Below are 22,480 nucleotides of genomic sequence, written 5' to 3'. Positions count from 1 at the left end.
TCAACATATGCCTTTTAAGTACTGTAATTTGTAGACACTTGGATGTAGGTACCATTTTTAGGTTTTGGGTTATATTTTATCAAGATTATTCTTTTGGAGTCATTTATGACCTTAATTAGTAAAGAATATCTTGTCGAACTTACGATGTCCAAGATCCAAAGGTAAGAAAAAACACTCTTGAAAGATGTTTTTCTGTCTTAAAAGTAAAAATTCATCTTTGTATTGAGTTCTACTAATTTCCAGTGCCGTCACTTCTTTTCAATGTGTATGACCACTTGCAGTTTTTTGTTTTGTTTTGTTGATCTCCTGGTTTATATTTGAGAAGCTGGTGGTAAAGTCAACTGAGGAGTCTGTGTAGCTGCAGTGCATGGTCAGCCAGCTCCCAGTGTGGTACAGAAACCAGGCCAGCATTTGCTGAAAAGCAGTGAAAATAACTGAGCACGGAGAGCACAGCCATCTGAGGGCGGGCGGCTCAGTGAGCGCTTGCTGCAGCCAGCGTCTTTACAGTGGACTGTTGAGGCCACCGGGGAAGCTGCTCCCAAGAGCACTGGTTAGGATTCTCCACAGCTTTCTGATCCTTTTTCTGCCTACCCACGGGGGTTGCCAGGGCTGTCGAGCTTGTATGAAAGTACGAAAATTAATGCATGATCACTTTTTTACTTCTGTTTCTCTGAAGTCAGGGAATTTGGTCAACAGTTCAGGATTTTAGTTTGTCTGGGTTATTGATTTTATACTTAATATTATTTTCTTAATGCATGTGTTTTATCTAAGCCATATCATGTTTTGTTTTTCCACCTCTCCTGATAAAGAGTTCAGCAAGACCCGCAGATTGGAAGTATCAGAGTAGAGTGTCTGCCTCATGGCTGTCTCTAGACTGTACTGTTCACGTTAACATTCACATCCCACTGTCGGCTACTTCTGTCAGTTACACTCTGGAAAAAAACACAAAGGTATCAACGTAAAATATGTTTTCTTCAATGATGGTTGAGTGGGCCCTCTGATGTTAATATGGTTGTGACATTTAGAATCCTCAGATCTGTACTCTATTTTAAATGATCGTTGTTATATGCATAAAGAACTTGTTACTCTAGTTGGATTAGGAAAATTTTGAGCATAAATAATGTCATAATACTAGTATATTTAGTATAGCAGGAACTTAATAAATATTTATTAGCATATGTAGAGTTGAATTATGTCCATAGATCTAATGATGACCTTCTGTTGACCCTGATTCGTTTTGCCTTTCTGATTGCATTCCTTTTTCTTCATTGCTGTTTTGTTTGTATCTAATTTTTCTTTAATACTGCTTTATGATATACAAGGCTCATATTTCTATGTTTTAAGAGATCAAAGGCACTGTTGGATTTTATTTCTGTGCTTGTGTAGTTAAGACTTTTGAAATTGTGGTATACATTTTGGGAAAAAAATCAGAAAACTTATTAAATATGGATAAAGTGCTAAAAGATTAGGACTGTGTTTTAATTTATGATACTGGATTTAGACATTGTATTATTGACCCTTGGACATTTTGAAGATTTCAGTGTAGTAGGTGGAGAGTAATACAGTCTAGGAGGCTTGCTTAGGATAACTTTACATCTGAAAGATCTGTGTTGTTTTTAAGAGTGGACTTACACGCTGGGCCAAGCAAATAGAAAATGGTGTTTATCTGATTAATGGACAAGTTAAAGGCAACGATTGTGACTTATTAGAAGGACAGGTGAGTTAAGAAAAAAAATTGTCTTATTTATGACATAATTTTTTAAGGAAAAATAAATTTATCTTTAGTCCTTGTTTTCATTAAAATTAGTCTCACTCATTTCTAGGATCTTTTGTTTTTTAATTTATTTACTTTTATGCAGGGTCTCTATTTAGCTCTGGCCTCAGACTCACAAAGGTGTGCTTGCCTCTGCCTCCTGAGTCCTGGGATAACAGATGAGCGCCACCATCCTGAGCTCTAGTATCTTTTAAAGTAAAGGGCAAATGTTTTTCTCAGAAAGTGGTAGGAAGAGGCTATTTCTGGTTTACTTAAGATACTGAATCCTGGGATTGGAAATGTCATCAGCACCTAACGTCTATCTAATCTCCAAATTTTAGAAGCTTATTGAAAACTAAATAGCTTGTGTTCTACCATCTATAGTTCTGTGTGGAAGGCTCTACAAGGGTCTCTCAAATACCTTTGGCCTAAATGAAGGTAATCGTTCCTGTAAAGCAGCGATCTGCAAACTGGAAAAGACAAATGGTAACTGCTTCAGGGTTATAAGACAGGTTGCTGTCGTGCAGCTGTTCATCTGTGCTGTTGTCCCATTAAGTACCCTTAGGTAAAAGAGAATGATCTCGGCTGTGCCAGTAAATCTTTATTTACAGAGAAAGGTGAAAATGTGAATTTGACCTGCAGAAAATAATCTAATCACAAATCTAGAAAAATTGAAGTAGGGAATAATTTTTTTGTTTTTTGTTTTTGTTTGTTTGGTTTTTTTTTTTTTTTTTTTTTTTCGAGACAGGGTTTCTCTGTATAGCCCTGGCTGTCCTGGAGCTAACTTTGTAGACCAGGCTGGCCTCTAACTCAGAAATCCGCCTGCCTCTGCCTCCCAAGTGCTGGGATTAAAGGTGTGTGTCACCACCGCCCGGCAGGGAATAATTTTTAAGTCAATAATTGATTGATATAGAATATATAATGCAATGTGTCTGTAAAAAAGCAACATTAAAATTATTAAGACATATTTTCTCCTTGCTATTTAGAAAATATAGAATAGTTCTTTATTTTTTGTACACAACCTTAACAGTCTGGCTTTCACTTATATTTTTTAGAAAAAAAGCAGAGGAAATACGCAAGCAACTGCTCATTCTTTTGATGTCCGAGTGCTAACACAGTTGGTAAATATTTCTAAAACCACTTATTTAAAATAAATTATTTCATCAAACATAATGAAATAGTAGGGATATAATTATATGAATTAAAAATAGAGAAAGATGTGAAGCTATATAAAACATTCCATCATGAGAAAGTTACTCCCAAGAAGCATTGCTCTGATTAAACCACTTTGAGCCTTTTTGTCTGTCGCAGGGCTATTGAAGCTGTTCGGTAACAATTTTAAAAGCACACAGACTCACATGAGTGTGCATGTATGTATTTCAATTTTTGAGCCATTGATTTGATAATTACAGTTAGAATTCTTAGAAACCTAAACGATGATATGTGTTGATGTACTGAAAGTTGTCATATACTTAAAGTATGTCTTTATTTTCTACTCTAATTTGATGAAAATCTCCAAAGCAGGGCTGGAACAATGGCTCAGTCTTTCCCCCATTAGATTCTTTTTTTAAAGGAATTATGTATTTATTTTATGTATAAGTACATTGCAGCTATCTTCAGACACACCAGAAGAGGGCATCAGATCCCATTACAGATGGTTGTGAGCCACCATGTGATTGCTGGGAATTGAACTCAGGACCTCTCGAAGAGCAGTCAGTGCTCTTTACCACTAAGCCATCTCTCTAGCACCTTACCTCCCCCCCCATTAGATTCTTAAAGGCTGTTTGTAAGACAGTTTGTATTCAAATGTAGGTAGCAGTCCTTGACATTTGTAGAACCCAGCAAAGTTTTTTTAACCAAAAAGGCACCATGTCAGTCCTTATAGCCTTTAAAATTCTTTTCTTCATGTGTATGTTTTTTATAGGATAGTCTATTTTAGAAAACAGTTCCTAATGCATGTGTATTATAACTATTAAAATATAATAAAATATATCTTAAATTATATGTTACATGGGTAAAATATATTTTTTCCCAAAATAGAGTGTTTTCATCTACATTATAGATTTGTGAGCTGTATAAGGAAATCCCATTATTTTCTACTTTATTAGTTTATCAGTGAACTCTATGTGTACCATAGGAACTTAGACAAATATTGGATCAGCATTTCCATCTTGCTGCTTCATTTGGTGACATTTAAAAAAATCTTATCTTTACTTTGTGTGTGAGGTTTGATGTACGTATGTATACCACATGTATGCCAAATACTTGAAGAGGCCATAAGAGGGTGCTGAATTCCTTGGAATTGAAGGTACAAGTGGTTATGAGTTGCTGTGTAGGTGCTGGGAGCTGAACTTGGGTCCTCTCTAAGAACAGCAAGATCTGTTAACACTAAGTGATCTCTAGCTACAACAGATTTTGTTTTATTTTGTTTTGTTTTCTTAATAAGAACATCAAAATTATTAAATATGAATTTTAAGAATACCTTTGAAGACTGGAAAGATAGCTCAGCTATTAACTCACTTGTTGCTTTTGCAGAGAACCAGGGTTCGTTTCCCAGAACCCATAAGGTAGCTTACAACTATCACTGATCCCAGTGCCAGGGACTCTTAACAGGCATACATATAGTCTACACTTATCTATATAGGTAAAACATTCGTACACATAAAGTGAAATAAATAATCTAGAAAAAATATTTAAAATTAGCTTTAAAATAACGTTTGGGGGAGGGCATAGTGATGAATTGCATACATTATATATTGAATACTCCTGTCTTTTAAGGACCATATTAAAAGTTCTTCCTACTTCTTTATTTTTCTTCCTGTCTTCTTGAGAACATAGGTTTATAGGCACATAGCACTTTTCACAAGTTTTATTTGTTTTTAATTTCCAAGAATGGACCTTATTAATTATTTATTCCAGGTATACTTGGGATAAAATTACATTCTTATGACTCATTTTTGTTGTTGCTGCTGTGTTATTGTTGTTTGTTAGTTTGCTATTTATTCTTTGGGGATTTTATACAATATATTTTAAACATTATTTTTTCCCTGCCCTCAGGTTGTTCCAGATCTGCTTCCTGGGCAAATTCCTGATTTCTTTCTCTTTTAAAGATAAGCTAGTTGGACATGTGGTGCACACCTTTAGTTATAGCACACTGGAGGCAGAGGCAGGCAGGTCTATGTGAGTTTGAGGTCAACCTTGTCTGCAAAGCAAGTTCTAAGATAGCCAGGGCTCCACAGAGAAACCCTGTCTCAAACAAAACAAAACAAAACAAAACAAAACAAAACAAAAGGAATGAACAAAAAGCCCCTAAAATATAAAATAAAAAAACAAATAACCAACCAAGCAAAATCCAGTCTGAGACTGGAGAGATGGCTCATTAGTTAGGAGCATTGACTTCTATTAAACATATCAAGGAAGGTTTGATTCCCAGCACCAACAGGGAGGGTCGCGACTGTTTGTTAACACCAATTTTGGGCGATCCAACACCCTCTTGGGTACCAGGCCCTTACAAGGGGCACAGAAAGACAAGTGAACAAAATACCCATACACATCTAAGTTAGATTAAGTGTGCTTTGTGTTGGCCAACTGGGCATGGGGCCTTTCCTGGAGTATGTTTTGATATATCCAGTGTGATTCCATTGAAGAAAACTGATTTTTTTTTTTTCTCTCTCCCAGCAGCTAGCAATTCCGAATAGATTTTTTGGCTAGGAGTAGTACTTGAATGTTCACTTCCTCTTCTGCTGCTGGGATTTTGTTTGGCTTGAGCTTGTTTGGGTCTTACACATGCTATCACAGCCTCTTTGAGTTCATAATGTTCACTTAGGCTGTGTTATATGTGCTACCAGAGGAGAAAAATAATCCTGTCTCACCCTGCCATAAGTCCCAGGAGCTTATACTGACTTGCCTGCAAGATATGACCTCTTGTTCAGCCACTTCCTTTTTTAATTGGATTTAAGGCCTCCTTCAAGAGATAGATACTTCGTTCCTTCTTAGAATGGGGAACAAAATACCCATGGGAGGAGTTACAGAGACAAAGTTTGGAGCTGAGATGGAAGAAGGACCCTCCAGAGACTGCCCCACCCAGAGATCCATCCCATAAACAACTACCAAACCCAGACCCTATTGCATATGCCAGCAAGATTTTGCTGACAGAACCCTGATATAGCTGTTTCTTGTGAGGCTATGCCAATACCTGGCAAATACAGAAGTGGATGCTCACAGTCATCTATTGGATGGAATACAGGGCTCCCAATGAAGGAGCTAGAGAAAGTACCCAAGGAACTGAAGGGGTCTGCCAATCCTATAGGAGGAACAACAATATGAACTAACCAGTACCCCCCAGAATTTGTGTCTCTAGTTGTATATGTAGCAGAGGATGGCCTAGTTGGCCATCAATGGGTGGAGAGGCTCTTGGTCTTGGAAAGATTATATGCCCAGTACAGGGGAATGCCAGGGCCAGGAAGCAGGAGTGAGTAGGTTGGGGAGCAGGGCAGGGGGAGGGTATAGGAAACTTTTGGGATAGCATTTGAAATGTAAATGAAGAAAATATCTAATAAAAAAATTGAAAAAAAAAAAGAAAAGAAAAGAGAGAGAACCATACCTGACACCGTTAGTAAGGTCAGGAACCTGAGACTAGATAGGTCGTGGGCCCTCAGGGACAACCAACCATTATTCTGCTAAACCAGCATAGCAATAGCCATTTTATGACTCCTAATAACGCATTTGTACACCCTCATCAGAGGAGCTTCTGGCAGTGGATGGTAATTAGCTACAGTTGTACAATGTTAAGGGAGTAAGAGTCTGTGGAGCACTCTGCTCTAAATGAGAGTCTTCTCCTCAAGGCTGCGATCTGTGCAGAGGAGGATGTGGAAAAACTGAGAGAGCAGAGGGGGGAGATGACTTCCGGGAAGCAGCGTTTGCCAGGCAGCAGGGCTGATCTGAACTCAGAGACTGGAACTGGCACTTGGCTTTGTTTTAATCTTTCCCTCGTGATGCTAGGCCTTGAGAAGTACTTTCATTGTTACCATGCTGCCTTTGTTTCTGTGCTTAAGATGATCAGATTTTAAGTGTCTGAAATGGGGCTGCGGTGAAGGCACTTGGTGTTCTTGCTAAGGACCCAGGTTTAGTTCCTGGCATTCACATTGTAGCTAACAGTCATCCACTTGTAACTATGACACCCTCTTCTGGCCTCCTCAGTCATGCACATGCATCTACATAGTCATATGCTCCAGGCAAAGCATTTGTTTGCATAAAGTAATAATAATTTGGATGTCCGAAGCATCTGGAAAACAGAAGGTACTGGATACTGTTTAGACTGAAGACGGTAGGACTTGGAAATGAAAACAGCCATGGCATCCCTCTGAAACCATTAACAGCATCTTCTGCTGACAGCTCTGGCTGGCGTTAAGTCTTTACATGAGGAAACATAGGTTGCTTTTAGCATATAAAAGTTATGTACTGAAAGCACAGAAAAGTGTGTCTATTCATTGGTTAGATTTTTGCCATATTTATGGTGTCCTAATTTGTATAATGTTGTAGTTTTCCTGTATTCCATACCCTGTGTCTCCTACTGCAGCATGTCTTCTTTATGCATCTTCTTAGCTTTATAATACTTACCTGAGGAATCGACAAATAATGTCGACTTTTAGGAGATATACTAAGTATTAGTATTTTAAATATTCATGTTAATGAGAAAACATTGAGATATTGTTAGTTTTCTAAGACTGTCCAGAAAATAATACGCAACTTATAAAAAGACATATAAAGAACTTTTAATAATTTACAGAGAATATTTTCAAGTACTTAGGCAAAAAACCCTTTCCTTTTGCATTAAATGGTTACATGATGGTCAAATGTTTCATATAATTAATAATGTTAGCACTGAAACAGATTTTACCTTTCAGCTCCTGAATTCGGACCACAGATCCACAGCCACAGTCCAAATCTGCAGTGGTTCTGTAAACCTTCGGGGAAATGTGAAATGCAGAGCTTATATCCATAGCAACAGACCTAAGGTTAAAGATGCTGTGCAGGTACCAAAGAGTGACGTAGAGTTGAGAAAATCAGAAACAACCTAATATTAAAAAATCCTAGAAGTTTATTTTCTTTCTATTTTAATTTTATGATTATTAATTTTGACCTTAATTAATAATGGTTCTCTCTGTTTCTAGATTTTTATGTGTAGACTGTCTATGTAGGCTTAATAAGTGTTCCACCCTTGTAATATATCAGTACTTTTAAAATATTTCTTTTGAGGGAAGCTCAGATTCTTAACAAAAGTATTCCCAAGAAGAATTGTTAGGTAATATTTCGGAGTGCAGAAATTTAAAAGATGACCAGCTTTTACCTCATAGTACCTTTCCTGATTGGAATATTGGGAAGAATTTGTTTAGATGAAAAATTTAATTCTTTATCTTGCTCTAATTTACTATTTAAATGTGGGCTATATAAATTTAAGCTACAAATGTCTTAAAAATAATAGTGGGTGTGCTAAGTAGATAACAATAATAAATAGAATGATGTGTCATTTATGCTTAGTGGACATTCTTACTCTGAAAATTAAATTATAGATTTTCTTCCAATGAAATAATTCCAGTTTGCAGCATTTTATTTCTTACTGTGTTTTTGCTTTACCTCCCACCCCCACCCCCACCAGGCAGTGAAGAGAGATATTTTGAACACAGTTGCTGATCGCTGTGAAATACTATTTGAAGACCTGCTTTTGAATGAAATTCCAGAAAAAAAAAGTAAGACTATAAATAAGTATTTTTGTGTTTGTTTGAACAGTTTCATACAGTAAGGTGTCGAGATTTAACATGCATGTCATATTCTATAGCATGTTTTATAACAATAAATTGTCTTTTACTTATATTGCTGAATAAATCTTTTCAGTTGCTCCCTCCTCCACCACTGTGCCTTGAACTTTTTCTGTTAGCAGACGGTCAACATTTGTCAGTTCCTTTCAATGTTCTGTAACCCAAATTTTCTCATTTCTAAAATTAGGTATTTGATCTTTTTTTTCAGTTTTACTTACATTCTTTTTTAAATATGTATTTATTTATTCAATGTATGAGTGCTCTATCTTCATGTACATCTGCAGGCCAGAAGAGGGCACCAGATGACATTATAGATGGTTGTGAGCCACTCTGTGGTTTCTGGGAATTCAACTCAGGACTTGTGGAAGAGCAGCCAGTGCTCTTAACTCAGCAGTTAACTGAGCCATCTCCCCAGCCCCATGATAGTTTCTTACAATGTATTTTGATTATATTCACTCCTTCTATCACCTTTTCCCATATCCTCCTTACTCACCGAAATTTGTTTGTTTTAAAACACAGCTGATATAGTTGTACTGAGCATGTATTTTTGGACATGCTGCCTTCCACTGCAGCATGCTTAATTGTATGGTTGTGTTTGTGCGGCTCATAGGCATGCTGTCACAAGTGCTCTGTGTTCATCTGTGAAACTACTGTGCTGTGTCTGGATAACACTGTTTGTCATCGTTATCCATCACCTATGGCTCTAATGTCGTTCTGCCCCTTTTTTTTGCAATAATCCCAGAGCCTTGAGAAGATGGGCTGTGGTGTAGATGCTCCATTTAGCGCTGAGCATTCTGTAGTCTCTCATTCTCTGCACCGTGACCAGTTGTGGATCTCTGCATTAACTGCCATTTACTGCAAAAGAGACTTCCTGGGTTGAAAGAGTCACTAATCTAAGAGTATAGCAATAAGTCATTAGCAGTCAGTTTAATGTGATGCCCACTTACCAGCATAATAGTGTCTGAGTTAGGGCCTATGGCCTACCAGCCACATGTTCTTGCCCTAACATGATACTAGATATGGCTTTCAAATTGTGGAGCCAGCTTTTAGTCCAGTGAGAAACTGAATGGTTACTCTCATGACGTTCATGCCTAGTTAACTAGTAGCCATGACTTGCAGGCCAGTTGTCACTGTGGCTAGCAGGGTTCGCCGCAGGGGAGGACTGATGCCTTTCCTTCCATCTAGTAGCACCTTCTAGTCCTGGCTATCAAATTGACATAATTTTATACTCAAAAGTAATATTAAGAATGCTTTTTGAAACTACACCCTGTGTCTCCTTTCCTACTAGTATGCTAGTGAGTGAATTTCTGATTTTAAGTACTTTCCCCTTTCTATTTTAATGAGTCATTAAATGTATTGTAACCAGTTCTTTGGCATTCAGTTTTATAACGTTTTTTTTTTTCTTCAGGAAAATCTAGAATCCAAATTTGATGTGCACTTAAAATTTTGTACATCAATTATCCATGCATATTAAAGCCATTTTTGAATTTTGAATTTAAGATTCAAGTATGTTTGGTTCAAAATAATACCATCCTAGTTTTGCATGCTGTGCTACAAACTGCAGTTATATAATCCTAACACTAGGAGGCAGTCTGGTCAAAGAGTAAAATTATTCTTGGGTTCTACACAAATGAGATCATACACAGAAAGTGGAAAAATCATCTAGCTTATGTCACTGTGTTCCCCGTGAACTTAAGGATTGCGCCAGCATCTTCTCTTTGTTTCAAGGAGCCTGAGTTTCTTGAGGAGGAAGTATAGATTGCTAACAGAATGACCCTAATTTTCTACTTGATCTTTATATTGATAGCTTTTTAATCATATTTGATGCAGACAAAATGGTTATTTTTTACAATGAAGTCTGCTTTTTTGTTAGTTTGTCAGAGCTTCATCTTGAGATTAATAGCAGTTATATTTATGTAGTTAGTAAGTATCTTAGGAATTTGGAAACATATAGTCTAATTTGCAAGTATCCAAAGAAAGGTGAAACATGGTGGCTGGGGAGATGGCTCACTGGATAAAAGTGCTTGCACCCAAGCACAATTACCCAGAATAAAGCCAGATGTGGTGGCATAGACTTCTCTTCCTAATGTAAGGGAGGCAGAGACAGGGAAGGCCCTTGTTTGGACTTGGAACATGCATAAATGAAGAAAAAGTTGGCAATAAAATCCACAATACTTACAAAATTAAAACAAACAAGAAGGTGCCTATTCACTGGGGAGTAATAAAATTGACTGAGCATTCCGTCACAGGACATAGTGGGTCCTATAAGAACGTGTGATTAGCAATATCTCCTCATTAAAGGCAAGGAGGGGTGTATATTTCATAGGCATATTGCTTAGAGACCTTTGAAGAAGCCAGGGGAAATGACGAAAGAAAGAACTCAATAAAAGCAACTTATCAATTAGAAAGTAAGACAAAATTGTCATTTCAAACGTCTTTTCAACATTTTTACATTTTTGAAATGAATATTATGGTATTTCTTTTCAGATTATGAACTTCCTCAGAGAGTTTTTGTTCCCCTTCCTGGATCTACTGTAATGTTATGTGATTATAAATTTGGTGATGAATCAGCTGAAGAAATCAGAGACCATTTTTCAGAGATGTTAGATCATGAGATTCAAATAGAAGACTTGGAAATTGCAGAGGAAGTAAACACAGGTAATTAAAATTTGCTTAAACCACACCTAAACTAACCATGCCTTCCTGTTTTTTAAAGCTAATTCTGTTTAATACTTTGAAATATTAACTGAGGTATGAGTAAACACACACACACATGACAGATCTCTACACATAAACAAACAAACACAAAAAACAAAACTGTGAGTGTTTGGAAACTTTACCCAAACTTTAAATACATCAAATGTTTTTTGAGTCTAGCAAGTGAATCTTCGTGAGACAAATTCAGCTTTAAATGTGTGGAAGTATGTAGCTTCCAAATATTTATTTCAATGTGAGAAAAGTTTTTCTCAAATTGTTTTATAAAATTCTCTCTGTGTAGTTTGTCATTTATTTATGTCCTGATTGTACAAGGAGGACAGGAAAGTCAGGTGGGCAGCTCCAGAAGTTAGATGAAGGTGGTTTGGAGAGAACATAGACCTTGTGTAGCCAGTGGATGCTGCAAGCTTTTGTTTGCACATATGATCTTAAACTTTGGAGGATTTAATTTGATTTGCTTTTTTATTTGTAGTAAGTACAAGATATAAAAATAGAGAAATGTGCAAACATATTTCTTAGTGTTATAAAATTATTTGCAAATATTAATAGGTACTGAGTAAAAACAGCTTATTTTAGAAATTTGTGGTTTGGTAGAAAATTTTTGGATTACTTTTTTTTTTAAGATTTATTATTTATTATATTTAAGTACACTGTAGCTGTCTTCAGACACTCCAGAAGAGGGCACCAGATCTCGTTATGGATGGTTGTGAGCCACCATGTAGTTGCTGGGATTTGAACTCAGGACCTTCGGAAGAGCAGACAGTGCTCTTAACCACTGAGCCATCTCTCTAGCCTGGATTACTTTTTTTGTTGTTGTTGGTTTTTTTTTTTTTAATTAATTATTTATTTATTATATGTAAGTACACTGTTGCTGTCTTCTGACACTCCAGAAGAGAGAGTCAGATTTCGTTACGGATGGTTGTGAGCCACCATGTGGTTGCTGGGATTTGAACTCCGGACCTTCGGAAGAGCAGTCGGGTGCTCTTACCCACTGAGCCATCTCACCAGCCCCCTGGATTACTTTTGAATATGAATGTTTATTAAATTTGAATGTAGCAATTTAAAAAGGTCCTTTTCTGATTTCTTACTCATTTCTGTTTAATTCCCAATCCCCATCAGGGAATAATACAGTGTTCATTGTTATTACTGTTAGTCATAGGTAAATATGTAATATGCAGGATTTCATATGTACATTCCCCCAAAAAGGTTCATGGCCCACAGGTTGAGAACCACTGGGTACTAAATGGCTCTAGAAATGTTGGTGTGATCCTTAGAGTTCCTGTAATTCATCTTTTTCTCTTTTAGTATAAAAATCTGTATCCCACGATGAGTATACAATATTCTTCCTTGTTCTGAGTAACAGCCTTCCTGTAACGTATACTTCATTCAAGAGTATGGACCAATAAAATGCTTGCACTGCTTCCTGACTGCATTCATGCTTTAAAGTTGAGGCTACCTGTTCTAAATATTTTAGAACCAAATAGTCCCACAGACTTTATTCTCTTTGTTAAAGTTTCCAAATAACATTTTTTTTCCTTCCCTCCGTTTGCCTTCCTTTGACTTGGGAATTTCTTTTCTCTTCTTTTCTTTTCTTTTTTAAACTTTATGTTCTTTCTGCTCTTTTTTTTCTTTCTTTTTTTTCATTTTTATTAGACATTTCCTTTATTTACATTTCAAATTTTATCCCCTTTCCTCATTTCCCCTCTGAAAACCCCTCTATCCATCCTCTCTCCCCCGATCACTAGCCCACTCACTCCCACTTCCTTGTCCTGGCATTCCCCTACACTGGGGCATCGAGTCTTCACAAGGCCAAGGGCCTCTCCTCTCATTGATGTCCCACAAAGCCATCCTCTGCTACATATGCAGCTGGATCCATGAGTCCCTCAATGTGTACTCTTTGGTTGGTGGTTCAGTCCCTGGGAGCTCTGGGGGTACTGGTTGGTTCATATTGTTGTTCCTCCTATGGGGCTGCAAACCCCTTCAGCTCCTTGGGTCCTTTCTCTAGCTCAGATATTTATTATCTGTGATACCAAAACTGTTAGGGTCTGAATTGGCTTCAGAAGGCCTACAAGCCTCTTGAAAATATTTGTGTATTTGCTAGGAAATGTATCTTTCAATGGGTTAGTGATTTAAAGAAATAAAAGAAAAACTACTTTCTTAAGTATACTCTGATTTGCCATTCTTAAAATAGTTCACAAGTTAACTCTACGTTCATGTACTTTTAACAGTGAAATGTTTCAATCAGTTTCATTATGTGAACATCATAAGGAAACTCTACTTAGTGCACACTAATTATAGGTCAGTCATAAAACATGATTAGAATCTTGTTGTGATAAAGAGACAGGCAAACATGAGATTTATGCAACTGACACTGATGGATCATGACATACTTTTTGGAGATGAACTAAAAGCCTCATTCATTTTATGCAAATGCAACTGAGCTATCATCAGCTCAGGACTTACTGTTATACAGTAAGATTTAAAAAATGTTGTAGAGCTTGTACAACCACTCTGGAAATCAGTCTGGCAGTTCCTCAGAAAACTGGACATAGTGCTACCGGTAGATCCAGCAATACCTCTCCTGGGCATATACCCAGAAGATGTTCCAACTGGTAATAAGGACACATGCTCCACTATGTTCATAGCAGCCCTATTTATAATAGCCAGAAGCTGGAAAGAACCCAGATGTCCCTCAACAGAGGAATGGATACAGAAAATGTGGAACATTTACACAATGAAGTACTACTCAGCAATTAAAAACAATGAATTTATGAAATTCTTAGGCAAATGGATGTATCTGGAGGATATCATCCTGAGTGAGGTAACCCAATCACAAAAGAAGTCACTTGATATGCACTCAATGATAAGTGGATATTAGCCCAGAAACCTAGAATACCCAAGATACAACTTCCAAAACACAAGAAAATCAAGAAGGAAGACCAACTCATGGATACTTCATTCCTTCCTAGAATAGGGCATAAAATATCCATGGAAAGAGTTGCAGAGACAAAGTTTGAAGCTAAGACGAAAGGATGGACCATCCAGAGACTGCCCCACCTGGGGGGTCCATCCTATAATCAGCCACCAAATGCAGACACTATTGCATACGCCAACAAGATTTTGCTGAAAGAACCCTGATATAGCTGTCTCCTGTGAGGCTTTACCAGTGCCTGGCAAATACAGAAGTGGATGCTCACAGTCATCTATAGGATAGAACACAGTGCCCCCAATGTAGGAGCTAGAGAAAGTACCCAAGAGCTGAAGGGGTCTGCAACCCTATAGGTGGAACAACAATATGAACTAATCCCCCCAGAACTTGTCTCTAGCTGCATATGTAGCAGAAGATGGCCTAGTTGGCCATCATTGGGAAGAGAAGCCCCTTGGTCTAGCAAACTTTTTTTTTTTTTTTTTTTTTTGGTTTTTTCGAGACAGGGTTTCTCTGTATAGCCCTGGCTGTCCTGGAACTCACTTTGTAGACCAGGCTGGCCTCGAACTCAGAAATCCGCCTGCCTGCCTCTGCCTCCCAAGTGCTGGGATTAAAGGCGTGCGCCCTCACACCCGGCGGTCTAGCAAATTTATATGCCCAGTACAGGGGAAAGCCAGGGCCAAGAAGTGGGAGTAAGTGGGTAGGGGAGCAGGGCAGGGGGAGGGTGTAGGGGACTTTTGGGATAGCATTTGAAATGTAAATGAAGAAAATATCTAATAAAAAAAAAAGAAGTGCAAAAAAAAATAAAAAATAAAAAATGTTGTAGACAGTTTCTCCATTATATAGCCCTGGCTGGCCATGAACTTCCTATGTAGACAAGTCTGGCTTCAAGGATCACCCTGCCTCTCCTAGGTATGTCCCATCACATCTGGCTTAAACTGTTTTTATAAGTAGGAGTACACTCTAAAATAATTACCAATGGCCTTTCCTTCAGTTTCTGCTCCACTCTTTGTCCCTGTATTTCCTTTTGACAGGAGGAATCCTGGATTAATATTTTCTGAGGGGGGTGGGTGGCCCCATCCCTCAACGGGGGCTGTGCCTATCCACTGGATATTGTCTCTACAGGTTCGTTCTCCCCTTTGTTGGGTATTTTGGATAATGTCCTCTCTTTTGGGTCCTGGGAACCTCTTGGGTTCCTGGCATCTGGGACTTTCTAGTGCCCACCTAGGGATCCATCCATCTGCAGACACTAAACCCAGACTGTATTGCTGATGTCAAGAAGTGCTTACTGACAGGAGCCTGGTATAGCTGTCCCCTAAGAGGCTCTGCCAGAGCCGGACCAATACAGCTGAACATTGGATTGAGCACAGGGACCCTAATGGAGAAGTTAGGGCAAGGACTGTAGGAGCTGAAGGGGTTTGCAGTCTCATAGGAAGAACAACAATATCAACCACCAGACCCCCAAAGCTCTCAGGGACTAAACCACCAACCAAAGAGTACACAGGTGTTAACCATGGCTCCAGCTGGATATGTAGCAGAGGACTGCCTTATCTGACATCACTGGGAGGGGAGTCCCTTGGTCCTGTGGAGGCTTGATGACCCAGGATAGGGGAATGCTAGGGCACTGAGGCAGGAGTAGGTGGGTGGTTGGGGAGCACCATCATAGAGGCAGGAGGGAGGGAGAAGAGGATAGGGGGCTTGTGGAGGGTAAACTGGGAAGGGGGATAACATTTGAAATGTAAATAAATAAAATATCCAATAAAAATGAAAAAAAACCCCAAGAAAATAATTTAGTCATAAAAACAGAAAAATAAATAAAATAATTACCAAAAGTATGCCATCATGTAATGTATTCATAAGACAACAGTTATTTATTACTGTTACCAAATACTACATACTAGACCATCCCAAGAATTAATTACCAGAATGGGTAAAATTACATACTCATCCTCACCAATATATCGATGCTTTAACTTCAAGTACTTTATGATTTTATTTGAAGATATTCAAGAGATGTTAATGTTAAATGATACCATTAGCATAGGCTCTAATCAAACTGTGCTAGCATCCTTATAACAAGAGGAAATTTGCGTGTATAAATGGACACAGGAAAGATTACACACCAAGGAAAGGCCAGTGAGGACAACCGGAAGTAGTAGATATCCGTAAGCCAAGGAGTGTGTACTTGGAAGGAGTCAAAATCTTAATACCTTGATCTTCAGCTTCTAATTTCCAGAACTGTGAGGAATAAAAGATTCCTGTTGCCTAAACCAAATGAGTTAAAAATACAATAATATCCTATAATCTGATTTTAAAGCTAGACTGATGTCAGAGAATATAGTAAGGTACTAGTATTACAGGAACAAAGGGACAAAAGAAGTAGTTTGTCAGTTAGGTGTGGATATCTAGATGTTTAATATGTTATTATCGAAATCACACTGATAAGAAACCATAACTTTGTAGGTTGTGCTTATTTTTCTGCTTCTGGGACTGCGTCATGCACTGACAATATTACCTTTCACATTAGTAAGTATAACCCTTTCAGACTCTACCCAGCTTCTGAAACTTGAATGAATTATAACCAAGTTAATAAAATTTATTATTATATATTAATTGTCTGTAATATATTAAACATTAGGACTCTATAAAGGTACATATAGTGGTACTTCTCAAGAATCTTGCAGCACAGTAGAATGTACAGAGAAATAGATCGTTGTGAACAAGGTAATTAGGTCTGTAATCGAAAAGTGGACAGATTGTCAGATATGTAACAGGGGCACCATCTCTGTATGGGACTCAGGGACACTTCTTGACTTTAAGCTGATAATGAAGGAAGAATTGAATAAGAATGACCAGGCATTTTTAGGAGCTGGAACTAGTCTCAGATGTAGCCAAGAAGAAAAACTGTCTAGAAGTACGTTAGTTTTGCCTCACACAGAATTTATAGAATTGGATGGGATGATTTAATAATTATATATAGTTTTAACAGTGACTGTGGTCTTTATTATTATGGGGTAGAATAATAAAACCACATGTTTGATGGATATACTAAGGGTTTTTAGCTAAACTTCCTATTTGTTTGGATTATATTCATTTGCCCATTTTTTTATTTCATTTACTCAAACACATTAGGTGTGTAGTTTTATTTTTTTGTTTTAGATGCATAATGAAAGCCTTGTGATTTGATTTGAGTCTAGGATTGCCACTAATAGCTATATAACCTGTCTAAAGCCTTTCTAAGCCCCAGTTTCTTTAGGGTATTTTCAAAACAGAAATAGATAATAAATGAAGGCTGGTACAGTACTTTATCACATAATTACTTTCTTCTCAAAGAACATCTACACATTAACAAAAATATCAATGGTAAAATATGAACATAAAATTTAGTAATGTACTCAGATTTACATAAATAAGTATATCAGGGTTTCTATATACAATAACCCCCTGAAAATCATTGAGATTCAGAAATGGAAATGTTACACATTTAGGATGAGTAAACTTTCTAAATATGTGTGGTATTATTTCTAAGGCTGTGAAATGATTTTCTTGACTATTACTATTATTTTTGTTCTATAATGTAGTTATAATGTCAAATAGTTGCTATGTTTGAATATACATATTTTACCATGTAAAGGTAAAAGGCTTAAGGGATGAAAATACAATTTGTCTGTCAAACTGGCTCACTAATAGTGAAGGATAAGCATGGCATTAAAACTGGGTGTGTTAGTCACCTCCTAGACATTAACTTAGTAATACAGATGCACTTTGGCTATAGTATCAGATAAAAATAAATTGAAGACACACCTTTAAAACATGCTGAAACTCATGTTTATTAATTCTGTCTTGGTATTATTTACTCATTTATTATTGTTCACGAGGTGGCTGAATCCATGGCTTTGTGCATGGTAGGCAAGCTTCCTACTCCTGAGCTGTATCCCCATGCCTTAGTATAGCCCTGGCTATCCTGAAACTCACTTTGTAGACCAGACTGGCCTCGAACTCAGAAATCTGCCTGCCTCTGCCTCCCAAGTGCTGGGATTAAAGGCATGCGCCACCATGCCTGGCCCATGCCTTAGTCTTTTGAGACATGTCTTGTTATGTGATCCAGGAAGGCCTTGAACTCCTTTTTACTGATTCCATGCATACTTAAATGCATTAGTAATTTAAAGGAAACATAGATAATATTGATTGATTATTGAGGTGCTAAGAATGAAGGTTGGCCTTGTGCATGGCAGAAAGGCACGCTCCCACTCAGTTATATCTCAAGTCACTGGCCCTCCCTTTTTAAAGCATGATTGGCTTCTGTAGCCCAGGTTTTCTTCAAATATGCTATCTTTAAGCCTCAGACTCCTGAGTACGTAAATTGCAGGTGTGTGACACCACTATGCCCAATTAATGGTGTATACTTATGAATAAATGGTTGACTATAGTTCTACAGGGATAGGAAACTCCTCTATTTAAAGAATTCAAGTCCTAGGTTGTTGGTGAGATGGCACTTACTGCCAATGCTGATGACTTCAGTCATAGATACCTATCTCAATAGTTTAATGTGTCATCCTTATGTGCCTATACTAGTATAATGGGATGCATACATGGTGGCATTTTAAATTGAAACAGTAATTAAATTTAAGCAAACACTTTCTAATTCCTATTCTAATGTGCTCTCTCTCTTAGACACACACACACACACACACACACACACACACACACATGCACGTGTGCACAGCTATACTATTTGTTGTTTTTTATGAGAGATCAAACTGAAATACTTATTTTAAAGCATAGTTCAATAGAATTCTGTAACAGTTACTGCATTTTTGGGATATCAAGTGAGTCTTTGGGACTCTGTTAATTTAAGTAAATTCACAAAGGCAGATATATAAAAATTATTGTCATTATAATGAAGTAAAAACTTACATTCAGGCTGGGGGGATAGCTCAGTAAAAGTCTAACGACTGGAGTTCCATCTCAGGTACCCTTGGTTAAGGGAGAGAACAAACTCCTAAAAATTGTCCTCAGACCCCACTGCCTACCTTGGAACCTGCACATCCACACATATCATTCACATACTTATGTTCATTTAGTTCGGCTTAGGGCAATAATAAAAGTGCATCACATGTTCTGAGGACTATGTCACTTTGAAATGTATTCCATGAAATTTAGTTCCCCTGTATTGAGTAATGAACAAATTCATGTTATATAAAAGATGATCAGGAAAGATGACTAAGTGGATAGGAGCACTTGGCTACTCTAGACGAGGACCCAGGTTCAGTTCCCAGCACCCCTGTGGCTGTTCACAACTGTCTTTAAGTCCAGCTAAAGGGGATTTGATGCCCTCTTTTAATCTCTATAGGTACCAGGCACACAGCACAGAGCAGACAAACACAAAGATACATACACACATGTACATACACACGCATGCATGTAAAATAAACAAATTTTAAAATAAAAATAAAGGGATCGTTTAAAATAGGTGAGTGAAAGGAAAATGCTGTTTATTGTGTATATTCTTTGTTGTTGTTGTTTTGTTTTTTTGAGACAGGGTTTCTCTGTGTAGCCCTGGCTGTCCTGGAACTCACTTTGTAGACCAGGCTGGCCTAGAACTCAGAAATCCACCTGCCTCTGCCTCCCAAGTGCTGGGATTAAAGGCATACACCACCATGCCCGGCTTTATTGTGTATATTCTTTATTATGTTATTTTACAATGGCAGTTTTCAATTTAGAGTTTGTCCTGATTTCTTGCAGCTTGTATGACTTCCTCTGTGAATAGTGAGGCTTCACTGACCAACACAAGTGAAGAACAACCAGAACAACCAAAAAAAACCATAGGAGTGAAAATTCAGCAAAACATAGGTATTTGCTTTTTTTTATGACTTTGAAAATGAACTGATTTTGAGTATTCTTTTTATCTTAAAATTAATTTCAATTAACCACAATGTTAGATTAAGACAGTATTTACTGAGAATGATCCAAGATGATGATCGCTACACAAATAAATTTGCATTACAATGATTGAGAAGCACTACACACTGGAGCTGTCTTTCTGTGTAATCTATGTATGAGACAGCTGGCATATTGGGTTATGTGTGTATATGTATGTATATGTCCCTGTCTGTGTACCTATATGTATGTATGTGTCCATACATACACACATATATTTACAGAAGATTTTAAAAATACTACTTCTACTTTCTCTTAGTGTGCATTTGAGTAAGAGAGACACTTTATCCACCCTTTGTAACTTAATTTTCAATTCACTAACATATTTTTCTCTAAACCACCACTGAATTTTAGTCTGTACATATCCATATCCGTCCATTTTGTAGTGTGTGCATACATGTGTACGTCTCTGTGTGTAGTTGTTTAGGCCATGTTAGCTCGTCTCAGAGCCTAAGGGTCAGTGGCGCCTTCTTTCTTTTGCTCATCCCACTGTTATGTCTTGTTTGCTTTCCTCTTAGGTGTGATCACAGCACTGGCTGTTGCAGTGCTTGCTGCGGGCATCTCCTTCCATTACTTCAGTGATTAGAGCTCCCTGATCATCCAGAAATCACGGATCAACAGCTACGGGAAATAACGACGTCAATGTCCACCTGCACTGAAGCTAGCAAGCAGCTCTGCTACGCTAACTAACATCCGTTAGATGTGTTTCTGACTTACATGAAACTACCAGCTGCCTTGTTTAGCCCTGCTTTGATTATCTGGCCCAGGTTTCCAAAAGTAAACTGTGCATCTAAATGGAGTTGCATGTAACAAATCACTATTATGTATTTTCAGAAGGGTCAAAATGTGAGCTATTTAAGAGTTTAGTGCTTTCAGAAAAAAAAAATATTTAGTGCTATTGAACCGGATCACACATTGATTAGAATATTGAAACTTTAAGCAGACAGTAGTAACCATAGCAGATGTATCACCAGGCATTATCTTCATCCTAAAGGACTTTTCTAATATGCACCCAGTTGCAGTAGATTATGGACACTGTTTAAATTGGAGGCCATGAAGATTATTTTAAGCATATACATGTACTGTGGTTTCTTGGATGGCAGATCCAGTAGTAGCACTGCAGAATGCTGTTTGCCTCAACCCAGAAAAAAAGAGAAATGTAAATCTGAGATGCTATCCTAGTTAGGGAAGTTAATATTCAGTGGCTCCCCCTTGTAGTTCTGTGTAGCTAGCTCCTGGCAGAAATAAACTAGAAACACTCCTAACTTAGGCCCAAGACTCCCATAAGTTATGATCAAGCAATATTTCTTCCTGATTCTATATCATGAGGTACAAGATGCAGTGAGACGGGGAGAAATAAACTATAGGGAAAACACATTGAAGTCATTTCTCAAGGTTCATGTCAACAGTGTTGAGAGTAACGAGTGGTTAGAGCCATAGTGTGGGTGAAAGCCCAAGTAGTGCTCCTCATGAGGAGGAGAGGAAACTGCGGGCTGTTTAGTAAGAGTAGACTTGGCTGAAGAGACCAGAGAATGGAGGGTAGAGCAGCAGGAATGCTGGGAGGAGTGAGGAGGGACAAGGTCTAGGAGAACCAGGAGGGAGGAATGAGAGAGAGGCAGCACTTAGACAACAGGTTTCTGCACACTCGTTACCAAACAGGCTTATAATTGAAGAAACAAACAAACAATCCACAAGTGAATCAAGTATGAAACAAGGTTCCTAAAAAGCCAAAGGGGTGATAAAGATGCCCAGCTAAGGCAACTTGGTCACATGCACAGTAGACCAGAAGCAACAGTGTACCCAAGAAGGAGGTAAAATCTCTTCATAATTGTGAAGGCAACTGAAAATCAGTGCAAAGTGAAACTCAGAAACAAACGGTCATTACAGAACTGAAAAAGGATGGTCCTTGATAAGAAAACTTCCTCAAGAAGCAAGCTTTGAAAGTGAAGTGTTAATGAGCAGACAAAGCGATCAATATTGTAAATCTAAAGTGTTATTTGTATACAAAAATCATAATGAAGTATTTTAAAAAGTTGTAATAGAAATTGTAAACAAATGTAATACTGAATAAATATTGTTAATGCAACATTAATGTGGAATTTTAAAATAAGGATATAACTGGGAAAATCTGGGTTAAGAGATGGGAGGAGGCTGGTTTGAATCAAAGTCCTTCAAGGGGCTTCTGCTGGGATTCAGGAGCCAAGCCAAGATAAGGCTTAAGTGTGGTCATTCCACATGAATTACTTTCAAGGCCACCTTATCAAAGAATATGTAGGTGGTGAAACATCCCTGCAAAAAGGAGTGTAGTGACACAATACAAATAAAGAG

At 37.7% G+C, this 22,480-nt stretch overlaps 1 protein-coding gene across 5 annotated transcripts in view; it reads left to right on the top strand.

The window, feature by feature from the left end:
- Positions 1 to 22,238, top strand: part of Odr4 (odr-4 GPCR localization factor homolog) — a 32,254-nt gene extending 10,016 nt beyond the window's left edge. For 3 of the 5 annotated variants that reach the window (XM_029482374.2, XM_085841801.1, XM_029482378.1), the window contains exons 6-15: positions 125 to 161; positions 810 to 950; positions 1,622 to 1,717; positions 2,809 to 2,874; positions 7,660 to 7,788; positions 8,412 to 8,502; positions 11,059 to 11,229; positions 16,676 to 16,738; positions 19,958 to 20,065; positions 20,671 to 22,238. In XM_029482374.2, coding sequence (XP_029338234.1) covers positions 125 to 161; positions 810 to 950; positions 1,622 to 1,717; positions 2,809 to 2,874; positions 7,660 to 7,788; positions 8,412 to 8,502; positions 11,059 to 11,229; positions 16,676 to 16,738; positions 19,958 to 20,065; positions 20,671 to 20,738 — 970 coding nt within the window. In that variant the 3' untranslated portion in view covers positions 20,739 to 22,238. The remainder of the gene's footprint in view (positions 1 to 124; positions 162 to 809; positions 951 to 1,621; positions 1,718 to 2,808; positions 2,875 to 7,659; positions 7,789 to 8,411; positions 8,503 to 11,058; positions 11,230 to 16,675; positions 16,739 to 19,957; positions 20,066 to 20,670) is intronic. The other 2 variants (XM_021154749.3, XM_085841808.1) reach the window with 1 other exon arrangement.
- The last annotated feature ends 242 nt before the right edge of the window (positions 22,239 to 22,480 follow it).

This window comes from Mus caroli, unplaced genomic scaffold (genome assembly GCF_978045245.1).
Source record: "Mus caroli unplaced genomic scaffold, Mus_caroli_1 scaffold_1, whole genome shotgun sequence".
In the NCBI taxonomy this organism is placed as follows: domain Eukaryota; kingdom Metazoa; phylum Chordata; class Mammalia; order Rodentia; family Muridae; genus Mus; species Mus caroli.
The sequence above is the reverse complement of the archived record's forward strand: the minus strand, read 5'-3'. Positions and strand labels throughout refer to the sequence as shown.